We start from the raw sequence: 21,777 nt of genomic DNA on the forward strand, positions 1-21,777 counted from the left end.
GCATAATTATTTAGCTTTTTTTTGGGTTTGTTTTTAAGTTTTCAGTTCTTGCCATATTTTTCTAGCATTGTGGGGCGTGTTCTTTCATAACAGAGTCTGCTGTTTAAACTGTAAGGAGACCCTTTAATCACGGCGGACTGTTTTTCCGCCAGGTCTTTGTCTGTCAGCCCCGCCCCTCCCCTGCTCCCAGCTCGCTCCTGTAAATATTTCCAGATGTTCTGAAAGAAGGGGTCCAAAGAGGATGGAGCTTTTCAGCAAAGCCCGCTCCTCCTTTACGTGAATAATGACTACGTAATGAAAGTTTTGAATTTGTGACGCTTGGGGTGCTTGCGCGTGGAACGTGGCAACATTATTGCCCTTCTGCGAACTAATGTGAGATTTAAATTTGATCTGATGTTGTGGAGTCGGATTCAAGGAGTTCTGGCATCTTCGCTCGTCGGAATCTCGACAGTGATTATGAAAAATATGTATATTGTGGAGAATATCTCGGGAGATGAGTCTTAAGGCTTTCTGAAGCCTTCAAGTATTGTAACCTTGACAGTAATTATGAAAAGTATTATATTGCGTCTGATGTCTTAGTCGATGAGTCATACGGCTTGGATGGAATCCTGACCATCCCCGCCTGTGGCCAGGAGCAGCGACGTTTGATGTACGATTGGACATCGCTTCAGCCTCAAATTCAGATTAACAGTGCTGTAGTCCAGTCAATGTGTCATTTGTATCATAACTGGAGTGGGCAGATAATACTGTCGAGGGCCAGGAGGCATGTCGTTTAAATTGTGGTTAAACGAAGTGTCTCTCTTTCCAGCCTCCGTCATGCCACTGGTGATGCTTACCTCAGTAATGCTCAGTAAAAAAAAAAAAAAAGTCTTGATAACCAGGTTTAAAATGAAATAACCTGTTTAAAATGCAATAACCTGTTTAAATGAAACAGAGGGTGTATGTAAAAATGCAAATGTTACTGTATGTGTATAGATATACAGTATGTCAGTCTGTTAGAACGGTTCCACCTTTAATGAAGAGAACCTTGCTATTTCAGATAAGGGCCAGTTTGTATAATTAACCTGCATTGAAGGAAATGTGAGTAGTCTTTAAGGTACTGCGTTATTCTTCAATTTTGTGAAAGAGAATTGTGCCTAATGGACCGCGTTTTACCCCCACAGATCTCGGACGTAAAGTGCCGCATCTGACAGCGTTCCCGGCGTTTGGCTCGTGGTTTTGAGGCCAGTGTCCCGGCCTGACCCGTGTCAGGAAGGGGAGACCTCAAGGCTCCACCCTCGGCCCTCTCTGTTTTTATTTCGGGCCTGGCCCCTGCTCTGGAGAACATTTTAAGCAGGAAGATTTTCTGCGGAGCGGGGAAACGCAGCCGAAGCACAAAGAGGCCGAGTGTTCGGGAGGCGGAGCGCTCAGTCCTGCGTGCGGTCCCCCCCCCCCACGCCCTGTCCCACCCGGCCTGAAACCTCAGCGGTGCCTGGGGCGTGTGTGGACGAGGAAGGGGTGCACACCCCTGAGCATGCCCCTCTGCCCTCTCCCTCTCAGCGCTTTGCTCCCGGGGCGGACTGAGTGATTGGCAGCGGGACAACTCGTGTTCTGATTGGCTGCCCCCCCCCCCCCCCTCCCCCTCCCACCCCCAATGGTGCCATTGTACTGACAGCTCCAGGAGTAGGACAGAAACCTGCGGCGAGACCTTCGCTCCAGCTCGGCGCCCCTCAGCTTGATGTGTGTCGCCCTCTAGGCCTTGTGTGTGAGAAGCGCAGCTGATAACCCCCCCCCCCTCCCCCCATTCCCCCCTCCCCAGTGAAGCCTTCTGTGGCTCCGCTCCGCCCAGCTTCTGGATGGCTCTGAACATGTCCTCGATACGGGACACAAAATGGCTGACGCTGGAGGTGTGCCGGCAGTTCCAGAGGGGCACGTGCTCCCGCAGCGACGAGGAATGCAAATTTGCGCACCCGCCGAAGAGCTGCCAGGTGGAGAACGGCCGAGTCATCGCCTGCTTCGACTCTCTGAAGGTGAGCCGTGACGATACCTGCACAAGGAGTGCACACTTACCCTCTCTCACTCTGTCTCACACTCTCTCACGGTCTCTCTCTCTAGCTCACTCACTCACGCACTCACTCACTCACTCACTCTCTCACACACTCACTCTCTGTTTCACACTCTCACAGTCTCTCTCTCTAGCTCTCTCACTCACTCACTCACTCACTCTCTCACACACTCACTCTCTGTCTCACACTCTCACAGTCTCTCTCTCTAGCTCTCTCACTCACTCACTCACGCACTCACTCACTCACTCTCACTCACTCTCTCACACACTCACTCTCTGTCTCACACTCTCACGGTCTCTCTCTCTAGCTCTCTCACTCACTCACTCACTCACTCTCTCACTCACTTTCTCACACACTCACTCTCTGTCTCACACTCTCTCACGGTCTCTCGCTAGCTCTCTCACTCACTCACTCACTCACTCACTCACTCACTCACTCACTCACTCACACACTCACTCTGTCTCACACTCTCACGGTCTCTCTCTCTAGCTCACTCACTCACTCACTCACTCACTCACACACTCACTCTGTCTCACACACTCTCACGGTCTCTCTCTCTAGCTCACTCACTCACTCACTCACTCACTCACTCACTCACACACTCACACACTCACTCTGTCTCACACACTCACGGTCTCTCTCTCTAGCTCACTCACTCACTCACTCACACACTCACTCTCTGTCTCACACTCTCTCACGGTCTCTCTCTCTAGCTCTCTCACTCACTCACTCACTCACTCTCTCACTCACTTTCTCACACACTCACTCTCTGTCTCACACTCTCTCACGGTCTCTCGCTAGCTCTCTCACTCACTCACTCACTCACTCACTCACTCACTCACTCACTCACTCACACACTCACTCTGTCTCACACTCTCACGGTCTCTCTCTCTAGCTCACTCACTCACTCACTCACTCACTCACACACTCACTCTGTCTCACACACTCTCACGGTCTCTCTCTCTAGCTCACTCACTCACTCACTCACTCACTCACTCACTCACACACTCACACACTCACTCTGTCTCACACACTCACGGTCTCTCTCTCTAGCTCACTCACTCACTCACTCACACACTCACTCTCTGTCTCACACTCTCTCACGGTCTCTCTCGCTAGCTCTCTCACTCACTCACTCACTCACACACTCACTCTCTGTCTCACACTCTCACGGTCTCTCGCTAGCTCTCTCACTCACTCACTCACTCACACACTCACTCTCTGTCTCACACTCTCTCACGGTCTCTCTCTCTAGCTCTCTCACTCACTCACTCACTCACACACTCACTCTCTGTCTCACACTCTCACGGTCTCTCGCTAGCTCTCTCACTCACTCACTCACTCACTCACTCACTCACTCACACACTCACTCTGTCTCACACTCACGGTCTCTCTCTCTAGCTCACTCACTCACTCACTCACTCACACACTCACTCTGTCTCACACTCTCACGGTCTCTCTCTCTAGCTCACTCACTCACTCACTCACTCACTCACTCACTCACTCACTCACTCACACACTCACACACTCACTCTGTCTCACACTCTCACGGTCTCTCTCTCTAGCTCACTCACTCACTCACTCACACACTCACTCTGTCTCACACACTCTCACGGTCTCTCTCTCTAGCTCACTCACTCACTCACTCACACACTCACTCTCTGTCTCACACTCTCTCACGGTCTCTCTCGCTAGCTCTCTCACTCACTCACTCACACACTCACTCTCTGTCTCACACTCTCACGGTCTCTCGCTAGCTCACTCACTCACTCACTCACACACTCACTCTCTGTCTCACACTCTCTCACGGTCTCTCTCTCTAGCTCTCTCACTCACTCACTCACTCACACACTCACTCTCTGTCTCACACTCTCACGGTCTCTCGCTAGCTCTCTCACTCACTCACTCACTCACACACTCACTCTCTGTCTCACACTCTCTCACAGTCTCTCTCTCTAGCTCTCTCACTCACTCACTCACTCACTCTCTCTCTGACTCTGGCTCTCTTATTCTCTCTCTCTCTCTCTCTCTCTCTCTCTCTGACTCTGGCTCTCTTATTCTCTTTCTCCGATTGATGCACCTTGTTCTTAGTATTATCTGAGCAAATATCAGGCTGGATTATGTGACCATATGTACCATATGTGCAGTACTGTATGAAGATTGATTTTACTTAGTTCTTTGAGATCATGATAATGAGTTCTACTGACAGTGCTGTGAAGATCTTTCTTCTCATATTGTAATGTACTTTTTGTAAAATTATGCTTAAAATATATCTGGCAGTTTTTCTGACCAAGAACAGCAATATTTCAGATTAATAACAAACTGGTAATATGTTCTGAAAGATTCAAGTAAAGGTTTTTTTTTTTTTAATGGATTTAGGGAAGGAAATTCCAATGGCTCTCTAGAAATGATTAACTTCTTTGTTTTGATTTTACACGATTGTATTAACAATTTTGGCTTCTGGCCAGAGACTAACAGGGAAATGGTGTCTTCTAGATGAACATCTCTGCTGTTTGAAGTAGTCTTGGATCCTTTAGCACATGGCTGGGAGTAGCCCAGTGTTAGCTCCCGTGCACAACCCGGCCTGACCTATGGAGCCGTCTCATTAGATTTACTGACAGAAAGGTCAAAGGTTAGTCCCATGGTAATAGTAACAGGCAGGTGTCCTATGAGCACAAGATTCTGTGGGCTAATGTAACATGTGGCGCTGTAGCTAATATTAGTCAGCCATGATCAAGTGGTTTAGCTCTTAGAGCTGTTGATGAAAAGGGGATTACTTTTTTGTACCATATTTCCTCATTTTATTCCACAATGTAAATAAATCTACAAAATGGACGCATTTAGTTGGCTTGTGTTTACCTGCTATTGGAAGCTTTGTAGATGAAAAAGTATGAGCTGTATCACTAAGTAAAAAACAGCCTAATAGGGGTAGGGTTGGTGAAATTGGGATAAAAGCTACTCATGTCCAGAAGCAGATTCTTGGGAGGTTTTTTTGGCATTGTTCCCACGGACGATGCTTCACTCCGATAAGAAAACTGTTTGCTAACATCCTGCGCAGAAACGCCACTGCGGCCCAAATCAACCGCCTGCTGTTTGCGACAGAAGTAACGAGCACGGTTCTGGCAGCGCGCGGTTACGGCCTGTTTGTGTTTGTGTCGCGGCCGCCCTGCTGTATCGCTGCCCTTGGGGGGAGGCTGGCCCGCGGGAGGAGGCTCGTTAGCTCGTTAGCACGTTAGCTCGTTAGCTTCGGCCGCCGCGCCTTCAGCCGGCCCGCCGCTTTATTTACCGCTGTTTGCTCGGCCGGAGGCCGCCATCGTTTTGCGCGGTAATGGCCGCCTCTTGTCTTCCTCGTTGCCCCGCGGTCTTCTGTTCCGCCGCGGCGCAGTTTCGGTTTCCCGCGGAACAGTCGCACTCTGTCGTCCTCCATTGATCCGTTCCCCCGGAGCGCCGTGTCTTACTGGAAAACACCCCCCCCCCCCGCACTTAAACGTAGCCTGCCCTGCCTTTTAGAATCCAAGGCCCCTGTAAATGAGTTAATTGTCCCCCTCTAATGGACTGGGAGTTAGCCTGGAGGTTCTGCCCACAGATCCGTGTGGTAATAGTGGCAGGAAGACACCCCTGTCACGTGATCTCTCCGAGTGTGCAGTGATGGTGATGGAGCAGCACGCTGTGCATTGCTGCCCTCTGCACTGAATGTGTTTTACTGCGTGTGTGTGCTGCAGGTAGTGTAGTGTGTGCTGCAGGAGGTGTAGTGTGTGCTGCAGGAGGTGTAGTGTGTGCTGCAGGAGGTGTAGTGTGTGCTGCAGGAGGTGTAGTGTGTGCTGCAGGAGGTGTAGTGTGTGCTGCAGGTAGTGTAGTGTGTGCTGCAGGTAGTGTAGTGTGTGCTGCAGGTAGTGTGTGCTGCAGGTAGTGTAGTGTGTGCTGCAGGAGGTGTAGTGTGTGCTGCAGGTAGTGTAGGGTAGTGTGCAGTTATAGTGAGGGTAGGGTACTGTGTGTGCTGCAGTTATAGTGTGGGTAGGGTACTGTGTGTGCTGCAGTTATAGTGAGGGTAGGGTACTGTGTGTGCTGCAGTTATAGTGAGGGTAGGGTACTGTGTGTGCTGCAGTTATAGTGTGGGTAGGGTACTGTGTGTGCTGCAGTTATAGTGAGGGTAGGGTACTGTGTGTGCTGCAGTTATAGTGAGGGTAGGGTACTGTGTGTGCTGCAGTTATAGTGAGGGTAGGGTACTGTGTGTGCTGCAGTTATAGTGAGGGTAGGGTACTGTGTGTGCTGCAGTTATAGTGAGGGTAGTGTACTGTGTGTGCTGCAGTTATAGTGGGTGTAGGGTGGTGTGTGCTGCAGTTATAGTGAGGGTAGGGTACTGTGTGTGCTGCAGTTATAGTGAGGGTAGTGTAGTGTATTGTGTGCTGCCGTTATAGTGGGTGTAGGGTGGTGTGTGCTGCAGTTATAGTGAGGGTACAGTACTGTGTGTTGGTAAGCAAGCCTTTGTGTGAGTGACAGTTTACTTTCAAGCATAATGAATAATTTGAAAGCCTATCTTCTATCTTTTTGTTGTTGATCATTTTTCAGTGAACATACCCTCAGTGAGCACTTTATTAGGTATTTATTAGACTTATGTATTAGACTTATTGAGGCTTCTCCTGCTGTAGCCCTATCTACTTTCAGGTTTGTGTGTTCAGAAATGCTCTTCTGCATACCGCTGTTGCAATGCGTGGTTCTTTGCGCTACTGTCACCTTCCTGTCAGCTGGTCACATTTCTTCCCCAATCTGACATTTGGTCTGAATAACAGCTGAACCTCTTGACCACGTCTGCATGCTTTTACGCATTTAGTCGCTATCACAGTCACTCAGTGTCTCCGTGCAGCAGGACCCTGCGCTCTGTGCTCTTACCCAGCGCATCAGAGTCACTGTTGAACCGCTTTTCCTGTCGGCTCCTAGTTTACCTCGCCCCTGTAGACCATTATGCAGGGCCGGGGGTAGTGTCACCGCCACCTCAGGATACAGGAGCCGCCAGCCGCTAACCTCTGAGCCTGACGCAGGCTGAGCACACACTGACGCACGGTCCTTCCGGAACGTCACCTGGCAACAGGGCCGGGGTGTGGGGCCCCTCGAGGGGGCGGGGGGGGGGGGGGGGGGGGGGGGACTTCAGGGGGCAGAGTTTCAGGAACGCTGTTCAGGTACGGGCTGAGCTGAGTGGACGTGCTCGATCCAGGAGTAAACATGAGCCCTATTTATTCCCTTGCTTGCTTTTTAAACATGCTCTTATCCCCCGGAACTAATGCAGTGGCAGAGCTGTAGGCACAGGGACACTGGTTCATAAAAAGCAGCAACACATCGCTGCTAAACCCTGAAGCCAAGAAACTGCTACCACAAGCGTAAGAATCAGTGATACAGGTGTGTCATACACGGCAAAGCTTGAAATGATCATGAGAAAAGGCCTCCCTAAAGCGTATAGAAGGTAGCCTGCATGGCAAACAGCCGTATCAACCTCCATCAAACTATCTTCTGCTGTGTAATGCTACGGGGTTGTATTGTGTTCTTCACTGGAGGTTTTTGCTCACAGAGTGTGTCAGATAGGGCTTTCTGATTGGGAGTGATTTGATTTCCTTATGACCGCTGTCTTCTCATGTATACCTGGTGTCATTTGTGAGCTGATGTAATGTAATTTGAGCCAGAAAAAAATGTGATTAGCTCAAAGTGCTTGCTCTGAAAAACCTTTTGGTTTTTCAAAATAAAAACGACTTGCACAGATATAGGTGTTTAATAATCAACAGAATTATTAAATATTTTAAGGAGTGTGTGTGTGTGTATGCGTGTGTGTGTGTACTGTGTGCATGCGTGTGTGCACGTCTGCGTGTATATGCATGTGTACTGTGTGAGAACCACAAACACTGCCATTTGCCCTGAGACGGTCCAGGTAGCAGTTGCATTATAAATATGCATTATATGTGAATCAAACCAGCACATATTTCACGTGGTGAGTGTGTTCGTGCATTTATCTCCCAGCTGGGTGCAGTGACCCAGTCTGCTCTGATTGGCCCAATGGGCCCCGGCTCTCTGCATGGCTCCTCTACACAGTGCTGATAATGAGGGGCCTCTGAAAAGGAGCCCTTCTCTAATTGGCTATTAACCTTCAAGTCCCTGATAGCCTTGTGGAGGTCTCCTCGGTTGTGCTGGATGTGTCCTGATTGGCAGGTATCTCTCACTTCAGAGCCCACACTTCTCCCCAGAGCGTCTCACTCTGCCCACATTATTTTCTGCATGGAGTCCATCCACACAGCTGGCTGGATACATTTGGGTTCTGGCTCGAGCATGCAGCAACAGCAGCGCCCGGTCTGAGAATATAGACTAGCGCCCCTCTGAGCAGCCTGATGATGCCGGATCAGCTCATGTCACAACCGTTGCACCACAGAGGAGAGCATGTGAAAATGTCCTCTGTAATCCCAACTGTGTTTCCTCTCTGTCTAGTAGTCATTCAGGGCTTTTCCACACGGTATGGGAAACATTCCCTGCTTTTTTCGCAAAAAAGCTCTTTGTTTGCAAACATGCGAGCTTGTCTTAGCCATCATTAGCCTGCCTGTATTTGTCTGAGCCTGAGTTAGCGCGTGTGAGCCTGTCTTAGCCATCGTTAGTGTGTGTGAGCCTGTCTTAGCCGTCGTTAGCGTGCGTGTGCCTGTCTTCGCTGTCATTAGTGGCCATGTGCCTATTTTAGCTGTCGTTAGCCTGCGCTTGCCTGTCTGAGCCTGCGTTAGCGCGTGTGAGCCTGTCTTAGCCGTCGTTAGCCTGTGTCAGCCTGTCTGAGCCTGCGTTAGCGCGTGTGAGCCTGTCTTAGCCGTCGTTAGCCTGCGTGAGCCTGTCCAAGCCTGAGTTAGCACGTCAGCCTGTCTTATCTCTCGTTAGCCTGCGTGAGTTAGCGCATCTGTGCCAGTCTTAGTCGTCATTAACCTGCGCATGCATGTCTGAGCCTGAGTTGGGAGGACAGCTTCATTTTTAATAATACAAAAACAAACATACATTGGTAATTTTGAGAGAGTGAGTGAGAGAGAGAGAAAGAGAGAGAGAGGAGGAAGAAGAAAACAGTGTGAGCCTTTGAGGGGAGGGTAAAACAAAACAGACAGTTATTAAAAATAACAATAAATGAAAAATAAAGAATAATAATAATAATAAAAAGAATAATAAAGTGTGGAAAGAGTGACTTGTGTACACATAAGAACACACAGACCAACGGGCAGTGAGCCTGTCTTAGCCGTTGTTAGCGGTCGTGTGCCTGTCTGAGCCTGCGTTAGCGTGTCAGCCTGTCTGAGCCTGCGTTAGCGTGTGTCAGCCTGTCTGAGCCTGCGTTAGCGTGTCAGCCTGTCTGAGCCTGCGTTAGCGTGTCAGCCTGTCTGAGCCTGCGTTAGCGTGTCAGCCTGTCTGAGCCTGCGTTAGCGTGTGTCAGCCTGTCTGAGCCTGCGTTAGCGTGTCAGCCTGTCTGAGCCTGTGTTAGCGTGTCAGCCTGTCTGAGCCTGCGTTAGCGTGTCAGCCTGTCTTAGCCGTCGTTAGCGCGTGTCAGCCTGTCTTAGCCTGCGTTAGCGTGTCAGCCTGTCTGAGCCTGCGTTAGCGTGTCAGCCTGTCTGAGCCTGCGTTAGCGTGTGTCAGCCTGTCTGAGCCTGCGTTAGCGTGTCAGCCTGTCTGAGCCTGCGTTAGCGTGTCAGCCTGTCTGAGCCTGCGTTAGCGTGTCAGCCTGTCTTAGCCGTCGTTAGCGCGTGTCAGCCTGTCTTAGCCTGCGTTAGCGTGTCAGCCTGTCTGAGCCTGCGTTAGCGTGTCAGCCTGTCTTAGCCTGCGTTAGCGTGTCAGCCTGTCTTAGCCGTCGTTAGCGCGTGTCAGCCTGTCTTGAATTTGAATTTGAATTTATTTGTTTATAATGTCGTGGACAGTCCCCATTAATTAACTGTAAACAGTAAATGGAGCAGCTTTAGCCTACATGACTAATTTCCAGCTGTAGTCCCCGGCCAGTTGACAATAGCGTTAGCGTGTCAGCCTGTCTGAGCCTGCGTTAGCGTGTCAGCCTGTCCTAGCCATCGTTAGCCTGCGCGTGCCCGGCTGAGCCCGAGGTGGCCTGCGGGAGGCTGAGAGAGGCGTGTGGAATCCGGCGGTTTAGCGCGATGACAGCTGTGAGAGCCGCTGAAAGCCGGGCTGTAATGGGCCGGGGTTCCCCAGCCCCGCCGCCTCCCTTTCCCCCAGCAACATGTCACACTCCATCACGCCTGTCATTTAAAGCACAGCGAATAAGGGAAAATTAGGCGAGTCCACTTGTCCTGAAAGTGGTGGGCAGCTGTTCTGTAATGGTGTTTGCGGGTCCTGCCCTGGTCCAGTGAGACTCTATAAATGGCATATGTGCCACATCCTCAATTTCACTTTTAGTCCGTTCAGCCTACTTTCCTGCAGAAAAAACCGGTAGTGTGCGCGGAGAGGGAGCCTCAGTGTTGTGTTTCTGAGCTCACAGTCGGGGCTTTGCTGCCGTAAAGGCCATCTTGTTTTTTCCTCTGGTGTTTTTTTTTTTGCATGGAGATTAGCAGTAAACGTGTGGGTGGGACGACCAGAACAGCACATGTTGCGTGGGGATTCGTCCAGTTTAGCCAATGAATTCCCACCAACGCCAATGATGTCTGAAGAAACCTCTCAAAATGGCTAAATCACTAAAAAGACTCCCATTTTAGCAAGCTGGTGCTTCACTGTGTGGCAAGCCCTACCTTGAGCATTCTGCGTGTGTAAAAGCTTGCTGTGTGATGAACGGGAGCACGGATATGAGTTCACCCTTTTGAAAATGGCCAAATTAATCCCTGTTCATATTTTGCATGATCTGGTAAAGGGTAGCGAATGCCCGCAGGAACCTTAATTGTATCAGGAGGAAGCAGGCGCGATGCGCCAAAAGCAGGCTTCCTCTCTGTAAAGCTGCTTTCATGCTTTATTAAGATAATTCAATAATGCACAGATTAAAGGCACGCCACATTTGCGGACTCATTCACAGACAGGGAGATGAGCAGGACTTGTCCCCTGCCTGAATGGATGTGCTGTGTGGCTGTGGGCCCAGCGCTTCCCCTGGTCTGACGTGGCAGCTGCAGCACCTTCCCAGCGTCCGCCTGTCCGTCCGGGGTGAGGGGCCCAGCGTCCGTCTGTCCGTCCAGAGTGAGGGCCTCGTGTAGCATCACCCACAGAAAGGGAGGGCCTTATGCCAGTAGCCATGCTAGCCCATGGAATGCTACATCTTTGGAACACTGGACATTTCATTATCTATCTTTTACATTAATCACTTGCGTTCTGTTAAAAATAACTACTTTTGCCATAAAAAGCCAACTCACAATAATAACACAATGATGTGTGTTATCATTTTGTTATGTAACCGAAGCCGGATTTATGTGATGAAATAAGCTACAAATAATGTTTTGGCGTTGTGATCAAAGCAACACAGTCTGATAATATATATATATTTTTAAACCCATAGGACGGATATCTGCGCTTATACAATGCAGTGTATTTCCCCCCCTGCATTTTGGCTCTTTTTTTCTGTGTTAAAAACAGAATCCTGCATTGGCGCAACGACTTTATACTCCATTTCAGACGGAGCCTGAGTGAGAGAGCGAGAGATAGAGTGAGTGAGAGAGAGAGAGAGAGAGCGATAGATAGACTCCTTCAAGGAGACAGACGGGAGGGGGGTGGCAAGGCTGGTGCTGATGTTCCATTATGACAGAGAATGAGAGCGTGTATCATGTACCTTTCTAAACGTATCCAGAGAAAGTGGCTTTCATAAGCCATTAAATAGTCAGAGAGAAAGAAACGGCCTTCTCCCAGAGCAAGGGAGCGTCCATCTGCATCTGCTAATCCTACGATATAGGATGTGTGTGTGTGTGTATGTGTGTGTGTGTGTGTGTGTGTGTGTGTGTGTGTGTAGAGAGATGCATAGAGATAGAGACTGTGTGTAGATGTATATAATTTCTGAATTAGAATATTGTAAGGCTGAGTAGATGTGTGGATTCACGAACAGCCCATACACCTCCTGCCTCTTCCTCCTCCTCCTCCTCCTCCTCCTCCTCCTCCTCTTCCTCCTCCTTCTCCTCCTCTCGGTGCGTGGTGTAGATGTGACATCACCGGGGACGTGATTGGTGGCTGACAGCGTCCCGTTTGGGGACCGTAGTATTTACGCCCTTGTTCTGCATGATGAGTCATCGCTATTCATCACAATAACATCATCCCTCCGCAGTCGTCGGTTTTTATTTATTATTCATAATAGTAGTAATAACAATAAACCTTGATGCAAGCATCAAGCTCATAAATAGAAATTTGAAAGAATCCGGTTTTGAACATTTGAGGAAGGGAAGGTGTTGGGCTCTGCAGATGGTAATGGCTCTGTCCTGCAGACGGAGCCTGAATGTGGCTTCTCCTCTGATCCAGGAGGGTGAAGACCGGAGGTTAGACTCGCACTGCAGCTCATCACGTCGGCTGCCGCGGCCTGTCGCTTTCATACAGCTATGCAGCTGCACTGAGGGAAATGTCTTGCAAGGCCATCTTTTGTTTTGGGGGAAAAAAAAGACGCGATTCATTTTGAAATGTGGACAGAGAGGCGGGCGCACGAGCGTCAGACCCCAGCTGCTTTTCCCCTCATTACTACTCTTTTGTTCTTGTTCCATGTTCAGGTCTGCTCAAATTTCTGTTTGGGCTCTGCGGGTTCTGCCTCTCCGGGGTGAGACTCCATCAGCAACCTCAGCCCTGCTGAAGTCCCGTTGCGTGCCTCTGACGGGCAGGCACAGTGTGATCAGCACGGCTGTCAGACTTGGCTGAATTGTCACAGGCAATCTGTGATTTGGGAGACGCGTTGGCCACCTGTAGGTATTTTCGCAGTGCACTTCCCACTGTTCCTGAAATACAAATGGATGTGTCGTTACCCCCCGCTGCTATCCTTACTATGAGCCCGGCTGTGGTCAGCAGGGAAGTGAGACTATTACACCCATCCTCCAGGGATGTGCTCTGCTGATACAGAAAACGGTCGCTGTAATTTCCCCATGTTAGGCGCTCCGGAGAATTATCATCTGTCCTCATGCAGCATATTTGAGTGGCAGTCCTGCGCCTCAGTCCGTCCCATTGGCTGTTGGTGTGGAGAGTGGCAGAGGTGCTATGCTGGACTCTGCTTTGGGAAACTGCTGCTGATCCTCTTGTGTTGAGGAGGGGGATAAGAGGACGCTCCTAGGAGAAGGGTTACCTGCTGTTTAAGCCCGGCTCACGGCCCACAGTCACAGGCTGGAACTGAGAGGGGAGCGGCAGGCAGCCTCTCCCCCTGCAGAGGCAGAGGATAACTATCCCCAAATCCCATGATTACCACAGAGAGGAGACAGGAGTGCACCAGCATGCTAAACCTGCTTTATGGGGACTGACACGAGAGGAAACGGGGTGTGTACTCGCATGCTAAACCTGCTTTATGGGGACTGACACAGGAGAGGAAACAGGGTGTGTACTCGCATGCTAAACCTGCTTTAAGGGGACTGACTCAGGAGAGGAAACAGGGTGTGTACTCGCATGCTAAACCTGCTTTATGGGGACTGACACAGGAGAGGAAACAGGGTGTGTACTCGCATGCTAAACCTGCTTTATGGGGACTGACACAGGAGAGGATACAGGGTGTGTACTCGCATGCTGAGCTAAAACAGCTTTATCAGGACTAACACAGGAGAGGATACAGGGTGTGTACTCGCATGCTAAGCTAAAACAGCTTTATCAGGACTACCACAGGAGAGGATACAGGGTGTGTACTCGCATGCTAAACTAAAACAGCTTCATCAGGACTAACACAGGAGAGGATACAGGGTGTGTACTCGCATGCTAAACTAAAACAGCTTTATCAGGACTAACACAGGAGAGGATACAGGGTGTGTACTCGCATGCTAAACTAAAACAGCTTTATCAGGACTAACACAGGAGAGGATACAGGGTGTGTACTCGCATGCTAAACTAAAACAGCTTCATCAGGACTAACACAGGAGAGGAGATGGGGTGTGTACTCGCATGCTAAGCTAAAAGAGCTTCATCAGGACTAACACAGGAGAGGAGATGGGGTGTGTACTCGCATGCTAAGCTAAAAGAGCTTCATCAGGACTAACACAGGAGAGGAGATGGGGTGTGTACTCGCATGCTAAGCTAAAAGAGCTTCATGTGGACTAACACAGGAGAGGAGACTGGGTGCTCTCAATATGACGGAAAAACCTGAGCACTAAAACAGCTTTATGAGTTCTAATACAGGAGGAGAGGCGGAACACCCGTACCCTGAGCTAAAGCTTTATGGGTCTGTGCAGGGGGTTATGTCTCCCCCGTGCCAATGCGGGAGACGGATAACGCCGGGCCGCAGTGATATTTATGCCGTGCGCAGGAAGGGTTTGGGATGGGCCCACTCGGAGACGGTGGAGCTGTGCTGCATCGAGGCGGGTAGAAAGGACCGGCAGCATGATACTCTGAGCCTTTCTGCTGGAGCACAGGAGATGCTGCAGCACATCCATATACACGCTGTCCTGTAAATAAGTGTTGTTCAGGAACACACAAAGCGGTGTAGTCTGTGCCGGGGAGCGGGTGGGAGCCGCCAGGTTGCGCAGTGTGGAAGTCTAAATCAGGAAAGGAAACAAAGTCAGGGAAGCTTACGGACTTGGCACCGATGCCTACTGTTAATTGCATTTTCCCTCTGTGTCGATGGAAGGTGCTACTCTCTCGCCCTCTCCCTCCTCTCCACTCTGTTGTTCTCTCCCCCACCCTTTTCTTTCTCACACTGTCATTTTCTCTCTCCCTCTTTCTTGCTCTTTTTCTGTCTCTCTCCCACCCTCTTTCTCTCTTTCTCTCTCACACCCTCTCTCACACTTTTGTTCTCTCGCTCTCTCTCTCTCTCTCTCTGCCTGGCATGTTGATCACAGATCACTGTCAGCTCATCTGTATCGTTCCTGCTGGTGAAGCAAGTGTGTTCATACTGTGCACCTGGGAAATGTCAAACAAGGGACACAAACACAAATTAGCATGGAGGAGATTACCGTTCTGTCCCTGTATTATGAATGAGCAAGAGGGAGCGTGCGTGTGTCTGCGTGCGTGCGTGCGTGTAACAGCTGCAGTGTGTCTCTGGGCCAATAGAAAGTCACGGTCAGCTTCAGGAGCCCTTGCAGTGCAGCCCTGCCCCACCCCAGGGCCCTCACTGCTGACTGTTTCTACCCTCCAGAGCTCCAGATGCATTTATTTTCAGCTCCTCAGACTGTGTTCTGTTGCACTTCTGGTGTGCTTGCACACTGCGTAATGGCTGATATCTCTGCAGCATTACCGTTGACAATTTCGTAATAATAATAACAACGCATTCAATGTATTTGTTTAACGAAGAAAATTCCACCTCAGTGCACTTTTCCTGAAAATAGTCTCACTGAATATTTGATATAGTTCACCTCCCACTGCAGTAGTGCATCATTACTGAAACTGAAATAACTATAATAACACCTGTTGTCATTTGTCAGGCATGCTGAAAGATGCAAGTGGACTGCAAGAGTAACTAATCCCAGGTGTTTTGCGTCTGTCAAACTTGGACAGAGTGTGGTGGACACTGGAGAGTTGATGATCTCCCTTTTTTTTTCCACTGGTTCATTTTTGTTCGGAACCAGTATTCCCCCATAGCGCTCCCCCTCCCATAGTCAGCCCTCCCGGTCAGACAGTTAACATCATTCCCTTGTGTTTTGGACACGGCAGTGGCCCAGAGCACATCCATCCGTCCGTTCGCTGAAGAGCAGGTAATCACCGGCCGGTTCCTGTGGTTAAGCGCAGGCCGCTGTCTGGGGCAGAAGTGCCGCTAATCCCGCGCGTCCGCTTCCATTACACGCGCCGCTCCGGCACTGACATTCTGACGCTGCCCGCTTGTTAAAGTGAATGTCATTACCGGTCCGCTAACGCGCCATCAGACTGGCAGCGCCACAGCGCCGGTGGGGGTTGGTGTAATCGCACAGAGCACGGACTTGTTCCTGTGGAGGAACAGAGAGTCTACTGCATTACACTGACCCCCCCCCCCCCCCCCCCCCCACAAACAGGCACGCACATATACACGGACGCACGCACGCATACACATACACTCTCACACACACACACATACACACACACCCACATGCACACGCACGCGCACACACACACACACACACACACACACACACACACACACACGCGTGCACACACACACACACACACACCCACACCCACACCCACACGCACGCGCGCACACACACACACACACACACACACACACACACACACACACACACACGTGCACATGTTCAGTGTGAATGGAGAACACACATCGTTTATGTGACTAAATAAAGACTGCACGCCAGCCCCGCCCTCTGAAAGCACTGTTGACCTTTGTTAATGAGGAACGCAGACCAGCGCTGCTGGATGAATGGGCAGCTCTCAGTCTGACCCAGCGCAGCACAGACGCCCATTCAGGGAAATGCTAATGGCCAGCTGAAGACATTCTGCTCCCTGCACAATTGCATTATGGGAGCACGTGAACTTCCCGTGGGCAGTTTTACCTACAACGTAGTTTTCCGTTTAAACGTAAGCATTCAGTCGAAAGTCGTAATCCGGTGTGACGCGTACAGTTTGTTTCGCGTTTTTAAAATGCATTTTTCTCGTTCTCTCTCAAGTTGGATGGATTTGGGAGAGCAGAGACGACCATGTCCGCCCCTCCTCACCCCTGCGCTTCTTACCACAGCCGGTCTGCACGTCGGCCCCACGCAGGGATGTGACGGAGACCGCGTCTGACGCTCGCACTCATTGTGCATTGCCTTGCTGTCAGCACTGGCCTGCGATCCCCTTCAATCAATCAGACAATCAATCAAGTCCATCAGTCAGTTTATTTAGCACATTTTATACACACGGGTGCATCACAATGTGAAACAAATAATGGAATTAAATGAAGAAACAAAATTAAATGCAAATCATGAAAATACAAAACGTAAATGAGATGCAGTAAAATGCTAAACAAATGACTAACTCCTCAGAAACAACTGCTGATGAAAACCAATGAAAAATAGTTTTCAGTTTCTTTTTAGGAGTATTTCAACAGTCCTCAGACCTTCAGGAAGGTTGATCCTAAGTCTGGGGCCGTAGGAAGTAAAGGCAGCTTCCCCATTCTTTGAGTTGGGTTTGTAATAACAGAATTTAAATGATCATCATCTGGAGCAAGTCCATGAAAGTGAGTGAAGAAACCTTAAAAACAATTCTCAGATGAATAGGTATCCAGTGAAGGGATTAAAAAACAGCTGTAGTGTGCTCTCTCTTTAGCCCTGTATTCTGGCAGCAGGATTTTGCACATGCTGAGATTGTGCTTTTTGGGCAAACCAGGTGAGCCTTACAGTAGACCGGTCTCTGCATCTGCAAACAAAATGAAGTCACAACTGTGTCTATATTTCCAACATGATACAAAAGAAATGTAAGGGCCCAGAGATTTTAATTGAAGAATTGTGGTTCGGATTTTTCTAGAAGCTGAGAGATTTTACTGCAGTGTTAAACAGGGTATTGGTCATTTCTGTGAGCATGATGTTGCTCTAGTCGAACTCTGATATAGGAGTCCTCAGACTGAGAGCCGCAGTCACATGGGCTATTAATGGGAATTATTCATATGAATATGGGCGGGGGAGAGTCTTAAGCCGATTAAGTGAGAATAATCTTAATCTGTTTATGAAATTAGTAGCATTTCTTTTTTATCCTCTTGTCCTTTAATTGGAATATTCAGCAGAGCAAATTTGCTTGTCATTAATGTAGTCGTACATGGGATTTGACTCGTGGGAGATGTGCTTGTAGCCCTTAATCAGAATGATTGCTCTGCAGTGAGGGAGGCTCACTCATTGAAGTTGTGATCAAAGCGCGCCCGATAGATGTGCACGGGCGGGGCTGGGTGGATGGGGCGGGGCTGGGTGGATGGGGCGGGGCCTGTTTGGGCGGGACAGGGCCTGTTTGGGCGGGACAGGGCCTGTTCGGGCAGGGCTGGGCCTGTTTGGGCGGGGCGGGGCCTGTTTGGGCGGGGCGGGGCCTGTTCGGGCAGGGCCTGTTTGTGCGGGGCGGGGCCTGTTTGTGCGGGGCGGGGCCTGTTTGTGCGGGGCTGGGCCTGTTTGTGCGGGGCGGGGCCTGTTCGGGCGGGGCCTGTTTGTGCGGGGCCTGTTTGTGCGGGGCCTGTTTGTGCGGGGCCTGTTTGGGCGGGGCGGGGCCTGTTTGGGCGGGGCGGGGCCTGTTTGGGCGGGACAGGGCCTGTTTGGGCGGGGCGGGGCCTGTTTGTGCGGGGCTCTTCCTCCAGCCCAGCTCAGAGCGGGCCCCTGTTTCCGTGCGCAGCCCGTCCCCTCGTTCGGCGCTGGTTTGTGGCCAGTCAGCTGTTCCTTTAAGCCTGGGGCCACTGGCTGCTTCACAGCCACGCTCTTGTCTGTTTGTTTTAGTGCAGCTGGACCGGGACGGCGTCTTTGTTACCCTGCGCTCGTTCCCCGCTGCCAGCGGAGATTTCTGCTGTATTCCGGGCACATCCCCCTCACACCCCACCTCTCCCTCCCTCCTCACACAGAGAGGCCGAGGGCTGTAGGCCCCTGTGAGCGAGCCGGGGCTGTGTACTGCAGGCTGCAGGCGTCTAAACGCAGTGGCCATTCTGAAAGCGCTCTCTGCCTGTGATTGAGAAGTGATCAGAGCCGCCCGTAACCGAGCTCCGCGCTGCGACAGCACCTTCATCTGCTCACGGGGCCGCCCCCGGTACTGCGTGCACAGGGTCTGAGGAGGAAGGGAAATCGCTTTGTTTGAGTGCGTCTGTGTGTCGCTGTGGCATGTATGTGTGTAGCTTGTTTGTGTTTTTGTCCTTGTACAGTATGCACGTGTGTAGCTTGTGTGGGTGGGTGTGTGTGCGCGGGTGTGTGTGTGTGTGTGTGTCTCCGTCTGTCTGTCTGTCTGTGTGTGTGTGTGTGTGTGTGTGTGTGTCCACTGTATCTGCTCTACAGACAGTGACCATCATTCCATCACACGCAGTGCGTTTCCCCCACCCTGGGAGAGGGTAATGAACTTCCCACGGTGTGCTGTAATCACACTAAACACTCATGGTGACTAACGCGGTCACGCAGGCCACAGAAACACTGCCCAAATTTCATAACCGACCTCGGAGGCCTGTGAGGCCTTCTGTCCCTGACAGAGAGAGCTCGTCTGCAGCCCTGATCCTCCCAGGTTTTACTTCATGTCAAAGTTCCAGACTGAACCACTTTCATCTGGGACTCATGGGATCCCTCTTCAGCTCTGTCCTGCCAATTTGTGTCACATAGGTAATCCCTCCAGTTTAAATTGATACATTGTGTTGCGTAGCTAATCCCTACACTTTTTAGACCGTTTTAATAGTGTTGCGCACAGCTGTGATTAAAGTGTACTGGTTGCTACTAGGGCTGTCAGAATCCTATTCAAAATTTAAATATTCTTCAAGGAAATCTGAATTTTTAAAAATTGTAGGTCCTTTATTCATATGTGCAAATGTGAAAATCCTTTTTTTCCACTGGTGCATAGCCAACCGGATTTAGCTGTAGCTGACTACTCTTCTTCAGCAAGAGGTGATGATGTATGGAAAGCAAGAATCACTACCAGTTGATAGAATCCCCTTGTTGGGGATTGAGTAGGAGTATCCTATGAGTATTCCAGGCACTGTTCAAGTGGAGTGTGTTTTTATTCAGCCGGGAACATTGTAAATACAAAATGTACAGCACTGGCCTCTAAAAAGTGGATCTTGTTGTTTTTCATAAATACTCTCAAAAAGGATTTTTTTATCAGAATCAACTGTAACAGAACTGTGCTGTTCTTCAGAACTTCACAGTGTAGCCTAAATTGTTCCCAAAGCCATTCTTATAGAATCATCTCACTGCTGCTCTCTACACGGTGTAGATCTCTACTGCTGCTCTCTTCTCTGTGTAGATCTCTACTGCTGCTCTCTCCACTGTGTAGATCTCTACTGCTGCTCTCTCCACTGTGTAGATCTCTACTGCTGCTCTCTCCACTGTGTAGATCTCACTGCTGCTCTCTCCACTGTGTAGATCTCTACTGCTGCTCTCTCCACTGTGTAGATCTCTACTGCTGCTCTCTCCACTGTGTAGATCTCTACTGCTGCTCTCTCCTCTGTGTAGATCTCTACTGCTGCTCTCTCCACTGTGTAGATCTCTACTGCTGCTCTCTCCACTGTGTAGATCTCTACTGCTGCTCTCTCCTCTGTGTAGATCTCTACTGCTGCTCTCTCCACTGTGTAGATCTCTACTGCTGCTCTCTCCTCTGTGTAGATCTCACTGCTGCTCTCTCCGCTGTGTAGATCTCTACTGCTGCTCTCTCCACTGTGTAGATCTCTACTGCTGCTCTCTCCACTGTGTAGCTCTCTACTGCTGCTCTCTCCTCTGTGTAGGTCTCACTGCTGCTCTCTCCACTGTGTAGATCTCACTGCTGTTCTCTCCACTGTGTAGACCTCACTGCTGCTCTCTCCTGGTTGGCATTTATATATAGCACCTTTATCCAAAGCGTGCTGTGTAGATCTCTACTGCTGCTCTCTCCGCTGTGTAGATCTCACTGCTGCTCTCTCCGGTGTGTAGATCTCACTGCTGCTCTCTCCTCTGTGTAGACCTCACTGCTGCTCTCTCCGCTGTGTAGATCTCACTGCTGTTCTCTCCGCTGTGTAGATCTCACTGCTGCTCTATCCTCTGTGTAGATCTCACTGCTGCTCTCTCCTCTGCTGCTCGGCAATCGTTCGACACGGCATCAGGGCGTAGATGGCATAGATGGCAGAGGACAGGGACACTGAAGGCTGTGGGTGTGAATAATAAGAGCTAAAAGAGGGAGGGTTTCTCGGCGGCCGGTGCCGGTTCCAGAGGGACGCGTCTGCCACGCCCGTCTGCAGCCCTCGCTGTGAGAGCCTGTACTGCAGGCGGCCACCGCTCTCAACACGCAGAAACAAAGCCTTTCTCTTCCAGTAGATCTGCGATGAAGCGAGTGTACAAACCCAGGCTCTGCACAGTGCTGCAGCACGTTAATAAGCCGCCCCTCGCCACCAGCCCTCAGCGAGCTGCACTAATTGCAGTGTTGTGAGGCTTGGCTGTCGGAGGTCTGGTTTCCTGCGCGGTGCTGCTCTAAGAGCTACCCTGTCTTACAGCACATTTGCATTACACTGCTGTTAGCAGAGGCCGTTGTCTGTGGTTGACTTGCACTGTAAGAGACAATAAGTGCATTCGCCTGAATTACATGAGCAGGTTAGTGGGTATATATGCATTATATTAGTTAACGATGTTGCTGAAGAACCAGAATTCACATCCAGCATTCAGTGTTGCCTCTCAAGAAGGAGGTCTGGGTTCTGAGTTTCTCTCTGTGTGGAGAGAGAGTCTCCTCCGGGCACTCTGTTTTCCTCCCACAATCCAAAGACACGCAGCCGAAGGTCTAAAGGTGAAAATTAGCCTCCCTTTGCCGCATGACCTTGACAATTAAACTTAATGCAACCAGAGCTGACCAATCCAGTTTCCTCAGCGCTTAAGGGAGTATGAAGCCATGCTCCTCCCAGTGTTCGGTGCTCTGATGTGAGTGTGGTCTTGCTGACGGCAGGGTTGTGACTGATGTATATGTGTATTGTACAGCTGGCTGGGTTGTGACCGATGTGGGGGTGTATTGTTTAGCTCCTGATGTGTGTGTGTATTTGTTAAGGGCA

At 50.2% G+C, this 21,777-nt stretch overlaps 1 protein-coding gene across 8 annotated transcripts in view; it reads left to right on the forward strand.

The window, feature by feature from the left end:
• LOC133116223 (muscleblind-like protein 2a) overlaps positions 1 to 21,777 on the forward strand; it is a 63,894-nt gene that overhangs the window by 15,817 nt on the left and 26,300 nt on the right. For all 8 annotated transcript variants that reach the window (XM_061225570.1, XM_061225575.1, XM_061225568.1 and 5 more), the window contains exon 2: positions 1,164 to 2,009. In XM_061225570.1, coding sequence (XP_061081554.1) covers positions 1,836 to 2,009 — 174 coding nt within the window. In that variant the 5' untranslated portion in view covers positions 1,164 to 1,835. The remainder of the gene's footprint in view (positions 1 to 1,163; positions 2,010 to 21,777) is intronic.

Source organism: Conger conger, chromosome 17 (assembly GCF_963514075.1).
Source record: "Conger conger chromosome 17, fConCon1.1, whole genome shotgun sequence".
NCBI lineage: Eukaryota > Metazoa > Chordata > Actinopteri > Anguilliformes > Congridae > Conger > Conger conger.